At 42.8% G+C, this 15,997-nt stretch overlaps 1 protein-coding gene across 5 annotated transcripts in view; it reads left to right on the top strand.

The window, feature by feature from the left end:
• Positions 1 to 15,997, top strand: part of tacc1 (transforming, acidic coiled-coil containing protein 1) — a 175,082-nt gene that overhangs the window by 117,781 nt on the left and 41,304 nt on the right. For all 5 annotated transcript variants that reach the window (XM_060856721.1, XM_060856718.1, XM_060856720.1 and 2 more), the window contains one exon: positions 15,703 to 15,763. In XM_060856721.1, coding sequence (XP_060712704.1) covers positions 15,703 to 15,763 — 61 coding nt within the window. The remainder of the gene's footprint in view (positions 1 to 15,702; positions 15,764 to 15,997) is intronic.

The raw sequence follows: 15,997 nt of genomic DNA, 5'->3' as shown, positions 1-15,997 counted from the left end.
CACTTATTTTCTACCCCAGATTTTGGCTTTCATATATTAACAGATACTACTCACTGAATTCGGCACTCACTTCTCCATCCCTCAGTCAATCGGGAACAAAGTGGGTGAACTGGTGTTTCAGTGCTCTTGTGCCATCGAAAGCCCAGAGCTTTCCCTGGGAGCTTTTGTCATAATTTACTGTGACATTCTACACTTTCCTTGGCTACTGTCCATCCTGAAAAAGTACAACTCCCTGAAATAACTTGCACATTGACCAAGTGCAGCAGTCAGCCTGATGATTCACGCCCTATGATTTTCACGTCACCATGAAATAGACACCTTTCCAATTATATTCCAAGTTTTGTTTTTCTAAATTTATCAAATGTTCAAAGTATTACTCGACATCTGTCTTGCCCAGTTGCCACAAGACAGAGGAGAGGCAGACTTTGGGCCAGCGACATCAAGTTGATTTTGGGGAATCATGGTCACAGTTACTGAAATACAGGTGATTGACCATTTATAAGCAATTTCAGAGGTTCTTGACTTTGTTAAGAAGCAACAGTTGACATATGAAACATTACAATGAGGTCACGTGGACAAATGTCACAACTGGAGTTGGTTCACTGACAGCAGAGGACAGACAAGTTGTTGGATTAGTCTTGTTCAGTGAAGATGTGAGGGAATTCTTTCCTGGGTTTTCTACCATCTGATCCATCTCCAATCTGGAGAAAACAGCTCTCCACAAGGACTACCCACTGCCTCAGCACTTGCCAATGTATCCTATCTGTAGGGACCAATGCCACACATTGTGTCTGAATCCTTTTGGCCAATGACTGGGGGTAGCTACACATGAGATTGAATGACTGTTGTTCCCTTGCCCCACTTCCATTTGAAGGTTAGTTTTTATTCTAAGAACACAACGTTCTTTTTTTCCCAAAACACTGAGTTCAAAATAGAATTATGTGGCACTTGACAAATCTTCTGTTGATGCTTGTTAAAGGTTAGCTACTACTGTAAATGTCGTTAAATGAGGTGTCATGCTCTAGAGGAAATACTAAATGTAGAGTTTAAGAAAACACAAATTTCAAAAGGGCCTCAGTTTACACCAATCTCTGTTTCGCTGTCATCGTGTTAATATGAGCTACTGACATATGTATGCTTCACCAGTCTCTTATATTCTTGCTCCCTCTACCTGGGTCAGGTGATAAAATTTTCTCAAATCTTTTCACAAGCTGGTGCTCGCCAAGAACGAAAACTGTTTATTAGTCTCTGGTATCAATGTTTTGAACACCAGTCTTAGATTAACTTGCTCCCTCAACATTCTGCACCACCGGCAAGCCCAGTTGTGATCCAGATACACAGATACATTGTGGTCATATAGAAAGATCAAGCATGAAGCCTTCATGGTTGAAACCTGTACCAAGTTGTGCACATTCTTTTGTCGAGGCAGAGGACTGGAAAACCAACTTCCATTATTCAGTACACTGGGGAGCAATTCACACACTGTCATCACAGTCACAAGAATATCACTGGGATTAGTGACCAGCTTTTACAATTGAAAATTGAGCAGTAGATACTGAGTAATCATTCAGTCTGCCTTTTACTCACTCCCAAATTATCCTTATCCTAGCCCATTGTCCTTTGGCATGCTCATCAACTCTACGAAACTGCTTTCCACCTATTCATACTCTCATCAAAGCTAAGTTTTGTGTGCATTGTGACTTGTACTGGGAAACCCAAGCTCACCAGCCAATTTCTCTGATACCCATTGAGTGAAAACTAGGGGAAGGGAAAACCTATGAACCTTGAAGCACCAACACAGTCACACCTTAAAGAATGCAGAAAGGAATGTTTTCTGACAGTGAAATCTTTTGTGAACTGTTTAATGACAGATCATTTCAATAAATACCACCAGAAAATATTCGTGACCACTAACCTATACAAATTATGTTATGCTACTCCTGATCGTTGGGCCTTAAACACAAGACCTGTGTTCAGGACTGCCTTGCAATTCAGCAGGTTTTTTTTGTACATGGAATGAAGCATGTGGACCTAAATGTGCAACGTAAGTCACGCGGTGATGGCGTGATGTTGAAATGATTGTTCGATCCAATTGGCTCTTTCTGTAAAAGGGAAATAGATTAATGCTGAGGGATTCCAGGCAGCTCTCTGTGATGTTGACTCATGGGTGTCCTCACCTAAACCAATTTAACATGGTCTGACCTTGGGTTATATTCTGAGGTGCTGTACAAAAGTTGAATGAGGCAGCAAAATTCTTGCAGAAATTTACAGGTGTTTCTTGTCTATCTATCCCTTCATTTGGAGCTTCACTTTTCACCTTCCCCCTCCAGAGCCTTTTCCTGTCCAGAAGCCAACTCTCCCAATGAGGGAGAATCCATTTGCTTCTTTTTAATAATGAGACTTGGACCCAAACTTTCCAAACCAGAGGCTGGGATGTTAGCATTAGACCACAGGACCCCAAAGAACTTCTCTGTTTTTTTTTTAAATTCTTGAATAACCCTGGTCAGTGATGTAATTTCATGCGTCTGGAGCAGGTGACACTTTAGCTTGGATCTCCTGGCTCAGAGATAGTGAGCTACCACTGTGCTGTAAGAACTAAAGCATTTGCAGAACATATAAAATCTAATAACATCACAAACTATATTCAAGTCGGACACCTTACTCATTCAGAAAGTCTGGTAGAGTTTTTAATCAACCCATTCAGTGATGTTATTACACCTGTGGAGAGGGTGGAACTTCAACCTTGGTTTCCTGGCTCAGAGGACACTAGCTCTGTACCACAAGAATCCACTCCATCACATGTTAATCTTATTTCTTCTCCATTGGTCAGTTGCTTCTCTACAATGATCCATGAAGAGCCCAACTGAGAACTCCTTTCTTGAACACCGAATCCAGTGAGCATTATCTGATCTTAATCAATTCTGGAGTTGTTCTGGTTGACCCTGACAGGGACCAGCACTGACCAGGTGGACACAGCTATTCATTATTTCCTAAAAGAAGCAAATTCCCTTTGCATGTCGTCTTTGCCAGCAAATCCTTGGCAGCACTCGAAGAACAGGTGTCAGTCTGTTTTCGCTAGAACCTGTTCACCAGGGCACCTGTTACAGTTCTTTAAGAATTGTAGACTAAGATGGGGATGTTAGTGAATTTGGAGTAGAACAGCCTTGGGGAGGAGACAGTCAGTAAGAAGGTTTCATTAATATCTGAGCTGCAAAAACATAGCGCACTGTGAAACTATGAGGATGATGTTTTCAGCTTGTTCATCAAAATACCCCATTAGAGTATGAAAACCGAGGGGGACAGGCACGCACAGTGGAAGCTGCCATGTATGCCAAGTTAGCTGAGGAGCCACCATGTTTGGAGAATGTGGATGTCAAATAGTTTTGGTTTGGGTTATGGGAAGCCCTGCTAAGGCAGTCTCCATTGGTCATCTGTCGCTTCCTTGATGGCATTAACAATGAATGATGGTTGAGTTTTGTGTTATCTACAGACTAACCTTTGTAAGATGCAGCAGGTCTCTCCATTAACCAGACTGGTGATTGTGTACTGATCACAGCTATTTGCTTCCAGGGGTCCACTCTTTTTAAAATGAGCAGATTTAAGTTAATTCATTTTCATGACTTGCCACAACAGAGGTCTCTCCCAGTACCAGAAGCACAAGGCTGGTATATTTTAGAGATCAGCGTAGCCCATGAACACAGGATGCCCAGATTGTCCCAGGAAAGGCCACTTTCTATGAGATACCAGACAAATCACACCACCAGTAAGACCAGAATTAAGGGGGAGGATGACCATTGAGAAAGGAGGCAAAAAAAAGATGCTGAGGCCAGGGGTCTGATCCTTTGCTACTCTTCAGAAACATAACCTTTGCTGCAGCCAAGTCAAGTGTACAGCCAGAGAACAACTCTTGGACTTTGCCTCTTACTGCTGTGGGAATTGGCACAGAGAATTGTGCTGAATCTTTAAACCCACAGATTTTTGGCTTTTTTTTGGTATCGGGGGAAAGGGTGGAGGGAGGGCAAGATGAAGGCTGTGACGGATCTATGGTCTGTAAAGAGAGAGTATTCGATGACTGCCAGAAGAAGTCAGCTGTATCCAGTATGATGGACTTGGAACAAAGCAGTGTTTTCCCTGTGACACTTATTTTTTGAGCTGTGTATATCTAATTTGCAGCTGGATAAGGTAATGCAGGAGAATCATCACCTACTCAGGTAAGCGTGAGTGTTCTCCAGAATGTCCACTGTCCATTCTAGTCGGTTGCAGTTCAGAAAGATTCTTGTTGAAGTACCAAATCCCAGTGTTCTCCATTGAAAATCAATGCTGTTTGTATTTTGCAAGTTAATCGTACTGAAGGTTAATCAAAATCATGCGCAGAAACATAAGTTTAAATTTTGGGTTTATTGACTAACTCTGAAAGTGTGCAAGGGAAAACCTGTTGAAATATCAGGGAGCTGGTTACTGTCAAATTAAGCTGAACCATGACTCCTATCTTTGTTCTCCTCAAACAAAGTGATAGTAATTCATCATCACAATGCAGTGCTGAGGCTTCCTTTGACTAATAACCATGTTGCACTTACCAGTTTTTTGTCTGTGACCTTTATTTTCCCCCTTTGTCTTTTGTGAACCCTTTGATTCTCCATCTGTATGTGTGTCTCCTGTCTCTTTCTCTCTCTTGTGTTCTCTGTTTGCCTGTACACCAGGACTATTGAACAAGTGAAGTTTCTCTGTTTTCTGATGTAAGTACTTGGAACTGTTTTGCATGATCAGAGTCTGTTCCTTATCTGTGCTAATTCATTGTATGCATTGTACAGTTCCTTGGTTACCATTTGTTCAATAGCGATGACCAGAAAGCTGCAATGCCCCATGATGTGAAACGATGTGACTTGGTTTATTGAATCTTGGAAAGTGAAATCATCAGGAACATATTAGTTGTCACCTCCAGCTTTGCTATTTCAGCGCAGGTCTGGCTTTTTAGTGTTTGCACGAATGCTCAAGGGAGTCTGTGATCAGGTTCAAGAGAGGGGTTTGTAGCTGGGCTGCTTGATGAAGAAACCCTGTGAACAAATAGATCCCACTGTAGGGAATCACTGGGACTTAGTCTGTTAGGAGACCTTACTTTGTATCTCAACTATCAGCTTCAACAAATGATAGTCAAATGTAGGAAACACGCGTCTGGCTAGGATGAGACTGTAAGGACTCCTAACCTAGTCCAGCCCCCTTGTCCTTTCCCGGTTGATCCAACCTGCAAACCATCTGCAAATTAGCCTGGTAAGACACAGACAGAACTTCAAATCCGATAGCCATGCCATTGTCTCTTATTGACAAATACACCGTCGTGATGCACTCAAAGGGTGGGAGAGGTTTGCAGCATAATCAGTTTTCAAGACCAGAGCTAATCTCGATGGATATAGTTTCTTCATATAAGTGGAATGTCAGTGGCATTGTGAAGAGCAGAGGCTAGGTGTGTCACTGGGGAAGCCGTGGGCAGCCAGTGACTGTCGAACTCAGCAACTGGCAGGAGAGAGAGAGAGAGGAGAGTGCAGTTATCCCCTCAATAACTCGGGAGTAATCTGGTTTAATTTATGTGATGGAAGCTTAAAACAAGAGCTCGGAACAGAGGGCAACTATTGACCTTGAAAAGAAGCAATCTTTAAACTCGCTCGTAATCACTGTGCCAAAGGTTTCAGGGTAATTTAACAGGATAATCACTTTTTAAAAAGGTTTTCAAGTTTCTCTGGGGCACTGCAGCTTTACTTTCTACTGAATCCTACAATGTGTTCTGTGGTAGCTCATCGCTGATTGTGAAGTCACCTTCACACAAGGTATAAAATAGAACCCAAAGCACTAATTTGATACAAAATGCATCAAAATGCCAAAATTTCTGAGTGGAAGGAATGAAGTATTCCCTTCCAGGAATAGCTTTGTTAGTTATTTTATGCCTTACAAACATCTTTCTGCTATTTAATTTTTTTCTACATGTGTAAGTACTAATTTCTTAGTACGACACATGAGTACTGCTGTGATCTGAGCTGAACCAGAAAATGCTGGCCCAGAGACTACTGCTCTTTTTGCTGACTGGTTTAAACTAGATTGAAGAACAAAAACAAATCCCATTAACCTGTTTTGAAATATTTATTCCTAAGTGTTAATCTTCAGGCAAGAAACTGTTAATGGTGTATTTATCATGCATTTTAATCTACGTAGGGTGAAGTCGTGGCCTTATCTACTCAGGCAGACTAAGTGTGGGACAACTAAATACAGGTCTTGGATGTAATAACCTCACATTGCTTCCACAATCATTATCTTCCTCAGTGTGAGGCATCAGCTAAGAAGTTGTTTGTCGTTTTGTTATTTGAAATGAGGTTTTGCTCTCGCCCAGCCCATTGGAAAGTTTTCAGTACAAAGGCCAGTTTGAAGGTAGTAATGTTTATGTATCTGTACCTTTTTTTTCTAGCAATGTCTGTTCCTCCTCCTGTTACCTCCCATCCTCCATTCCTGATGATTACGGGGTGGGAGGGGATAAACTGTTGGACCGGGGCCCATGGATCATTTCAAGTCAAGGCACTTGGCATGACTCGTGGCTTATTTGAGGTACAAGATCGGAATGCTTCCCTTCAACTATTGAGAGCATTGTGCCAGATAGTCAACCAATGAAGGCTATTTGGAAGTTGAGGTCCTCCTTTTGACGTCCTCACTAGCTTCTGGTCTCATGCAGCTCGACAGCTGATGAGAAGGATGCATGTCTGGGGCTAGTTTGCTGTCTGAACTATGAGTGGCATTGCTTATAGTCATCTGTTACTCCTAATGGCCCAGTATGTATGCAGACAATAGGAGACATAATTCATGCAGGGTTACAGTGGCCACTTAATGATAGGTTAGCATGGTTTTGGAGTCTCAGTTATCTCAGATCAGGCACCTTCTGCATAATGTTAAGGGGTTTAAATTCAATGAATTGCAAGAACAACTAAAGTAAACAAAATTGGTGCAGTAACATTTGAGGTCAAGGTACGCGTTACGCCTTTTGAAGGTGTAATTCTGAGTACACAAGATTAGACTATTCCCATAAACCAGCAAGCAAACGTGAAGTTTTTTTAAAACCGATGAAGTTCAAGAGGAAATGGAGAGTACAATTCCTGCAGAAGGAAAGGAAAAATAAGAGTCACATGAAAAGGTTGATGAGAGGAGAGGAGTGGTGAGTGAGACCTGGAGAAAGATACTGCAGCTGAAGCTAAATGTTCATTGATTAATTTTGAAGCAAGTGAGATGGCAGATACAAATAGGCCTGAAATGAAGAATGAGTGCACAACAGTAAATATTATTATTCAATATCTCTTTCATTTATGCATTCATAGAGACGATGTAAGCAATACATCCTCTTCCAGCAAAGATAACCCAAATTAAATTATTAACTTTGACATCAAGAAGATGGAAGCCCAGGACAGACTAATTGTGCATGAAGCAAACAGCTCCCAAAGGACATAGTTGTTTAACCTATCATGTTGGAAAGGATTTGTCAATTATTTACATTCATTATTAGGGATTAGGTCAATGCGAGGGAGATATCTGCAAATTATGAAGAGCTGAATGTTCATGGACAGGGTGGCAAAATACACACTGGAATTCACAGGCCCATGAGTCTGCCTTCTAATGCATGTCAAATATTGCTGAAAAAGCATGCGTCAGAGAGTTTTGTCTGTGCTACCTTATGACAACCTGTAAAATAATTGGCTAGGTTATCAGAAGTAGATTTCAAAATGGTCTCTAAGAATAACTCAGTCAACACCCATGAGAATTGATTCCAAAAATGGAAAATCTGACCGAATAAGCTTTCAGGAACCGAATCACTTCCTCCCTCCCACACAGCAACACTGCCACCTTCTGCCTTCATTTGCACATGCTCCTCTGAAGCACCATGATGCTAAAGGCATGCTGTAAAGTTGCTGTGACGAGGCAAGTGTTTTTTTTGCTGTTCTTTAGTGGGATATGCACTGTGCTGGCAAGATCTGCATTTGTGCCCATCCGTAATGGCTCTTGACCTGAGCGGGAGGCTAGGACCCTATAACTGAGCATTTGAAAGTCAATTATATTGCTGCAAGTCTGGAGTTAAAATACAGGCCAGATTGTGTAAGGATGTGTGTTACCTTTTTGCAACCATTGAGGAGATTTTACAGGACTCCATTCCTGAGAAAAGGTTTCGCTTCCAGATATGTGCAAAGAAATTGAAATCCCACCGGCTGCTCTGCAATGCAGTGAACAGGACCTGGGTCACTAGTCCAGGAATGTCACCAAAACATCAAGGGTTCTGCACCGCCCTTCCCCTATCGCAACAAAATTTACAACATTGAGCTTAATTCAAGCTGAAGTTCTGAGGCTGGAGTAGATGATGGAGGAGTGGATAATAAGCTGGTTGGAGATGCAGCATTAACAAGTACCTGAAGCAGAATTGTTTTATAGTTGAGGCTTAGTTCCAATGGGTGAGTTGTGTGGTGCTGGGACCACTGCAGTTTCTATTTAAATAATGGAGCTCTGTTCAGAAACCTAAATCAAAGTGATCAAATATGCTAAAAAGTGGAAAATTCTATAGGACAAGGCATGCTGCATAGAAAGCACAAAATTAACTGGGCAAAATGTGGAGTATTGGCTTTCAATGCAGAGACGTCAAACTGAGATTGATGTGAAATCTATTCCGCCAATGCTAAGTAGCAATCTAAGAAATCAACAGGATGTTCAACTACATTGCAAAGACAGTGGAATATCAATGAGGAGATGTCATGGTCACATTGTCCAGTGCTCTTGTTAAGGTGCGAACTTGAATATTGGTTGCCATGATACCAGACATATGTACAAGCACTGGGAGTAGGACAGTGAAAGCTACAAGTTTGATCTCTGGGGTCAGGAGAGGCCTGACAACAATGGGCTGTTCAGCCTGGAGTGAGGCAAATAATGAATTATAGCGACTTGAGGTTGTTTGTAGCATAGAAACAGTTAGCTTGATAATCCACTGTGAAGTAGGTTGCTGCAAGTCTCTCCCCCTCTCGCTCTCCCCCTCTCGCTCTCCCCCTCTCGCTCTCCCCCTCTCGCTCTCCCCCTCTCGCTCTCCCCCTCTCGCTCTGGGTCTCTCTCTCTCTCTCTCTCTCTCCCTCTCCCTCTCTGGGTCTCTCCCTCTCTGGGTCTCTCCCTCTCTCCGTCTCTGGGTCTCTCCCCCTCTCGCGCGCTCTCTCACTCTCTATCACGCATGCGCACACTCTCTCTCTCTCTCTCTCTCTCTCTCTCTCTCTCTCTCTCTCTCTCTCTCTCTCTCTCTCTCTCTCTCTCTCTCTCACACACTCTCTCTCTCTCTCTCTCTCTCTCTCACACTCTCTCTCTCTCTCTCACACTCTCTCTCTCTCTCTCACACTCTCTCTCTCACTCTCTCTCTCTCTCTCACACTCTCTCTCTCTCTCACACTCTCTCTCTCTCTCACTCTCTCTCTCTCTCACACTCTCTCTCTCTCTCTCTCTCACACTCTCTCTCTCTCTCTCTCACTCACTCACTCACTCACTCTCTCTCACTCTCTCTCTCACTCTCTCTCACTCTCTCTCTCTCTCTCACACTCACTCTCTCTCTCTCTCACACCCACTCTCTCTCTCTCACACTCTCTCTCTCTCTCACACATGCTCATTCTCTCTCACTCTCTCTCTCCTCTGTCACTCTGTCTGTTTCTCTCTCACACGCACTTGCGCTCTCACACGCACGCACTCGCTTTCTCACACACACACACACACACACACACACACATTCTCTCTCTCGCACACTCGCTCTGTCTCTCACTCATCCTCCCACACACTCGCTCTCTCTCACACACATGCGCGCGCGCACACACATTTTTTGAAAGAGGTATCAGGATTCCTTTTTGCCAAGATTGGTTGACTGAGATTCCAAAGAGAGCAGTGGAGGCAAACACTGTGCAGCTGGTTAGGAAACATTTCTGTCCATTGTAACTGGCAGCTGTGAGCTGGGCTGAACCTAGCTCCCTCTCCTACCATGTGGCTTATCTGCTGATTTGGGGAGCACTGTGAGAAGGTTGTTCCTTGAGCCCTTGCTGGTGCAGGCCTCTTTTGGGTCACTCAGGGCATTAGATGCCATAGTAATTGCAATTAATAAAACTTCCCAATTGTTAGTCGATAAACAATGGACACTGCTGCACCTCTAAGACATTCCTGCAGCATTCAGTCCATGTTTGATGCATCTGTGTGTGCATCAACCTCATTTTTTGCCTCGCTAGTTATGAACACTGACTTTGGGCTAATTTGTTGGAGCATGGTTTGTGTCTCCACTCATTTGGTCGATAATTAATTGACCCAGTTTTTTCCTGTTTTACTTACCATCTGTGAATGCAGATTATCCTGTATTTACTGCAAAAGACCAGCCACAGTACAAACAGTCTGTGTTTGCTCAGTTGAAACTCGTCTGTCTTCTGTTTTTAAAAAATTAAACGATTGTATTCTTGAGATTAAAGGCAGCATTTGGAAGCAGATTGAGGAGGTCAGGGTCATGCACAAATTGTTTCATCAACCAATGTGCTATCACTTCATTTTCCTCAGACGTTTGTCCTCCAGGACTTGCTGAACAATGAGATTAGCCACCTGACTGGAAGTGTTGTTGGAACGCTGGGTTTAGGAGCAGGACTCAGCTCTTCAGTCGTTTCAGCTCACTTCCTACTCAGCATTTGATTAATAACTGGGTACATCATAGTTGCTCTGCACTACCTCCTTTTAAAAAAAAAAGCCTTTTGAGCACTATCTGGCAACATGCCTTTGATAACACACTTACATAGGCATCTTGAGAGGTGTGTCATTAGGTAGTGAGGTTTCTGAGCCAGTTTTGGCACTTGCCTTGAATTTTTACTTGACATTCCAAACTCTGAAGGGAAGTTGTGCATTGCTCAGATTTAGCACAAGAGCAGTGGTCAGTGTCACCTACATGGACTTTAGTAAAGCTTTTGACAAGGTTCTGCATGGTTGACTACTCAGGAAAGTTAGATCACATGGGATTTGGGGCGAGCTTGCCAGTTGGATACGTAGTGGGCCTGATGGTAGGAGACTGAAGGTGATGGAGGTTGTTTTTTGGACAGGAGGCCTGTGACCAGTGGTGTTCCACAGGAATTAGTGCTGAGTCCATTTGGTTTGTCATTTAGGAGGCATGGTTAGTAAGTTGTTGGATGACACCAATATTGATGGTAGCATTGACAGAGAAGGAGGTTATCTAAGAGTACAAATGGCTGTTGATCAATTGGGCTAATGGCCAGATGGAGTTTAATTTGGAAAAGTGTGAAGTATTGCATTTTGGCAAAACAATGAAGGACAGGACTCATATCGTCGATGGGGCCTTGCGGAGCGCTGTCAAATAGAGAGACCAAGGGGTTCAGGTCTTTAGTTCCGTGCAAGTTGCATTGCAGGTAGACAGGGTGGTTAAGAAGGCATTTAGCACACTTACCTTCATGCTTGGACCATTCAATATAGGAGTTGAGATGACATGTTGAGGTTACACAAGATGCTGGGGAGGCCACTTTTGAAGTACTGTGCACAGTTCTAGCCATGGAAGCAATGGTAAGGATATTGTTAACTTGGAGAAGGTTCAGTAAAGATTTACTAGGATGTTACTGAGATTGGGGCTTGAGCTATAAGGATAGGCTGGGACTTACATATCGCTACGAAGGTCACCCCTCAATGTCCTATGCTCCCATGATATAAAATCATGAGGGGCATAGATAAAGCGAATAGTAAAGGTCTTTTCCATAAGGTGGGGGAGTTCAAAACTAGGAGACATGTTTTAAGGTGAGAGGAGAAAGATTTAGAGAGACCTCAGATGCAACCTTTTCACACAAAGGTTGGTTCCGATGTGGAATGAATTGCTGCAGGAAGTACAGTTGCAACATGTAAAAAACATTTGGACAGGGACATGAACAACAAAGATTGAGAAAGTTGAGAGCCAATGCAGTTAATTGGGATTAGTTTAGTTTAGGAAACTTGGTCGGTGTGGATAAGTTGGACCAAAGGGTCTGTTTCTGTGCTGCATGACTCTATTAACTGACCAATAACAGCTTGCATTTTTTATAGTGCCTTCAGTGCAGTAAAAGATTGCAGAATGCTTCACCGAGTGTTATCAACAAACTTGACACCTCACTACAGAAGAGGCCAGGTGGCTTGAGAACTGAATGAGTTGGTTTTCAAAGGTACAATAAAGGAAGAGAGAGAGGTTGAAGAAAGGAGTTGTACAGTTGAGTCCACGCCACAGAAAGCCTGGCTGCCTATAGCATATAAGTAAGGGACCATATCAAACTATTCCTCAAGGGCTCGCATACTTGACAGGGATGTGGAGGGATCAGGTGGTCATGGGATTGGAAAAGAAGGATGAGAATTTGTGTGGGGGATTAGGAGCTAATACAGGTCCTTGAGCATGGAAATGATGGGTGAAAGCGATTAGGTGAGAGTTCGGATATGAGCAACAAAGATTTGGATAGAATCAAGTTTCTTGAGGATGGGAGGGTTGCCAGGTACGCATTGCAATAGTCCAGGCTAGATGCTGTAAAAGCTGAGTGTTTTGTCACAAAGAGTATAAGGAAAACACACTTGGATAAGGTTGTTTTGCAATTTTTTGATACAAACCTCCGTATTCAAGCTCGAGGAAGAGGTTTTATCTCTTGACTGCTGATTTGCCGATTTACAAAACTTCTGTAGATATTCCCGAATTCTCGTCAATTCAGGAACAGGAGTGAGCCATTCAGCTCCTCAAGCATGTTGTGCCATTCATTGAGGTCATTGTTCATCTGGATTATCTGTTCCTGATCTTTAGTGGAGAAAGTGAGCACTGCAGATGCTGGAGATCAGAGCTGAAAATGTGTTGCTGGAAAAGCACAGCAGGTCAGGCAGCATCCAAGGAACAGGAGAATCGAGGGCTTATGCCCGAAACGTCGATTCTCCTGTTCCTTGGATGCTGCCTGACCTGCTGTGCTTTTCCAGCAACACATTTTCAGTCCTGTCTTTAATGACCAATATATATCCATAATTGCTGTTTGGAATCTGTGTCATACATTGAAGATCTGTTGTCATGGTGACTCTCACTTTTGGTTGTTACTTATATTATTTTTATCAGTCACTCTCCATGTATAGTGCGACTACCCTTTGATTGACAAGGTCAGTCATCAGGGGATTCCAAACTCCAAAAGTTCTAAACCGAACCTTTGCAATAACTTGGTGACTGAAGCTGCATGTCACCACAGCCAAACTGGTCCTGTCAGACAGTGAAATTTCAGACAAGTCTTCAGTTGGAAATGATTTGTAATTTTCAATTTGGGTTTCTGAGTATCTCCTGTCATTCACATTTTCAAAAGTCATGTAGTTTTAGTCTGCAAAATGATAATGTTGGGAGGGGGCAATTTATTGCCATACAATTCACTGATTCTACAGCTAGGACAAAATAGTTTTTCTGATGAGTTCTCTCACACATTTCAACACTGGGGCAACACAGAGATCCATGTTGTGTCTTTGTTAACTTAGTTTGGAAAAGAGAGAAACCAAAAACTCCTTTTTGTTTACAAGTACTTGTTCATTATTTCGGAACAAGTTTTAATTTTAAACCGGAATTTCAGCCTAGTTATCAGATTGCTCCCTGCTGTTTCAGTACAACTGGAGAGTCGCGTGATCAAGGAGAATTAACGAGGGTGGGTCATCAACCAAGTGGCATTAGTGAGAGACTGGAACAGGTCGACCATGAAGATCGTCAGCCAGCTAGTAGCCTTGCATTGTAATGCATGGCATTTCCATGACAGAAACAGGCCATTCAGACCAATAGATCACTGCTAGTGCTTGCATGAACATAAGAAGGAGGAGCTTTTCGTGATTCATGCACAAAGACCCCTTCAGCTACCTGTGCTGTGGTTTTCTGCAATCGTTCCCATTTAATCAATATTCAGGTCTTCTATTCTTCCTGCCAAAGTTTGTAAACTCGAATTTCCTGAAGTTAAGTTACATTCAATTATATGGCTCTGCAGCAGAATCATCTCAAGTCTCCTGCTTTCACTTCCCCATTAAAGGCTATTCAGTCCATTGTGGGTCTTTGAAAGAGGTGTCTGCTTCAGGTCCTTCCTCAATCCTCCAAGTTAATGCATGTCCAATTTTCCTTTGAAGGTTCCCTCAGAATCTGTTTTACATTCCAATCTCAGTGTTAGTGTGAAGCGATTTGGCATAAATTTCCCTTTAGTTCTTCCACTGATTATTGCAAATTGATTTTACTAATTTCTTAGAACCTCTCCAGTGTGGCAGCAGGCCCTTCGGCTCAATACCGACCCTCTGAACAGTATCCCACCCAAACGCATTCCCTACCCTATTACTCTACGTGACCCTTGACTAATGCATCTAACCTACGCATCTCTCAACACGAGGCAATTTAGATTAGATTATTTACAGTATGGAAACAGGCCCTTAGGCCCAACAAGTCCACACCGACCCTCCGAAGAGGAACCCACCCAGATCCATTCCCCCTGACTAATGCATCTAACACTCTGGGCAATTTCGCATGGCTAATTCACCTAACCTGCACATCTTTGGATTGTGGGAGGAAACTAGATCACCCGGAGGAAACCCACAGAGATGCGGGGAGCATGTGCAAACTCCACACAGTCGCCCGAGGCAGGAATCGAACCCGATCTCTGGCGCTGAGACAGCAGTGCTCACCATTGAGCCACCAATCTATCTGTCTTCACACAGATTCACCTGCTGTTTATTTTTCCAGCACAGCAATGGTTTGTGTTACACTGACCTTTGAAAATGCAGGTCTATTGTCAGAATTGATGGTAGGGAATGCCTTTCTCCATGTTAAATGTCAATGAGTTGAAGGGTTTTTTGGGAGCTGTGAGGAAAAACAGCATTTCCTTACCTGGTGCAAAGGATTGGGTTCGCTTCACAAAGGAAACAACTGAAGGTTACGCTTTAAGGATCAGGAAATCGATTCCCTTCCACCAGCACCTTTTCCGTAACAAAGTGTAAAGTTCATCAGATAAACCACTGAACCAGAATCTGCACATGTCAGAAGATGGTTAACAGCTTCCACTGGCAAAAGATAGACAAGATCAGATTAAGCAGATGCAAACTAGATGTTATTTTTTTGCCTGTGAACAGAAGCATGGCAGAGCAAGGCTTCATGAGAAACCAGGTCTTGGTTCCATGTGATCTGGCAACACCATAATATATAGCACCTTAAGCATGTGCTCAGTTGTCACTGTGTGACTGTTGATAAAGTTACTCTTTCACTCCACAGCACATGAATGTGGTCCTGCCTTCAACTCAGTCAGCATGAAGGGATGGTTTCTCTCGGAATTGCAATTACAGAATTGATCAATCTGTGTTTGTTTATGTGTGTGACATTGATCTGCACCGATCGGGAGGCTGGAACTGTGCTTGCATGCAATGAAATTCAAGTGTCCCTTTAATTAATTTTTTTTTCATTTCATGCAATTTCTATTTCTATTTCCCACTTCTTTAAAAGCTCACTGCTAGCATGCGCATTTGCTCCTTGAGTTTATGAAAGCAAAGTCAGGTAAAATATTGTGTTTTTGTGCAGGATGATGTGATTTGACTATTCTCCTGTATTTTTCCCCCTCTCTTTTTGTTTCTTTCTTTCTTTCTCTGTCTCTCTCCCCTCTCTCTTTCTCTCTCCATGAAGGAATGCTTGCCGAGTGAAGAAATATGAAAACCAGTCTCTGGTGTTGGATGTTTGCGACCAGGTAAATTTTCTTTGTTTTTCAGTTGAAGAGAGTATCTCTAGTCTGGCATCCCTGACAATGGAATGAGTAGAAACTCCACTGAAAGGTCTTGGTTATGAGTGATTCCCATCACCTAATTCCCTACCTCCATAAGGTTAGGCTTATTAACAGACTCAATGTGCTCGTTCAGATGGTACCTGAGTCTTGTGAGGACTGCCAATCTGGGTTTTGTGTAGTAACTGTGTGAGCATACCT

This window comes from Hemiscyllium ocellatum, chromosome 48 (genome assembly GCF_020745735.1).
Source record: "Hemiscyllium ocellatum isolate sHemOce1 chromosome 48, sHemOce1.pat.X.cur, whole genome shotgun sequence".
NCBI classification, from domain to species: Eukaryota; Metazoa; Chordata; class Chondrichthyes; order Orectolobiformes; family Hemiscylliidae; genus Hemiscyllium; species Hemiscyllium ocellatum.
The sequence above is the reverse complement of the archived record's forward strand: the minus strand, read 5'-3'. Positions and strand labels throughout refer to the sequence as shown.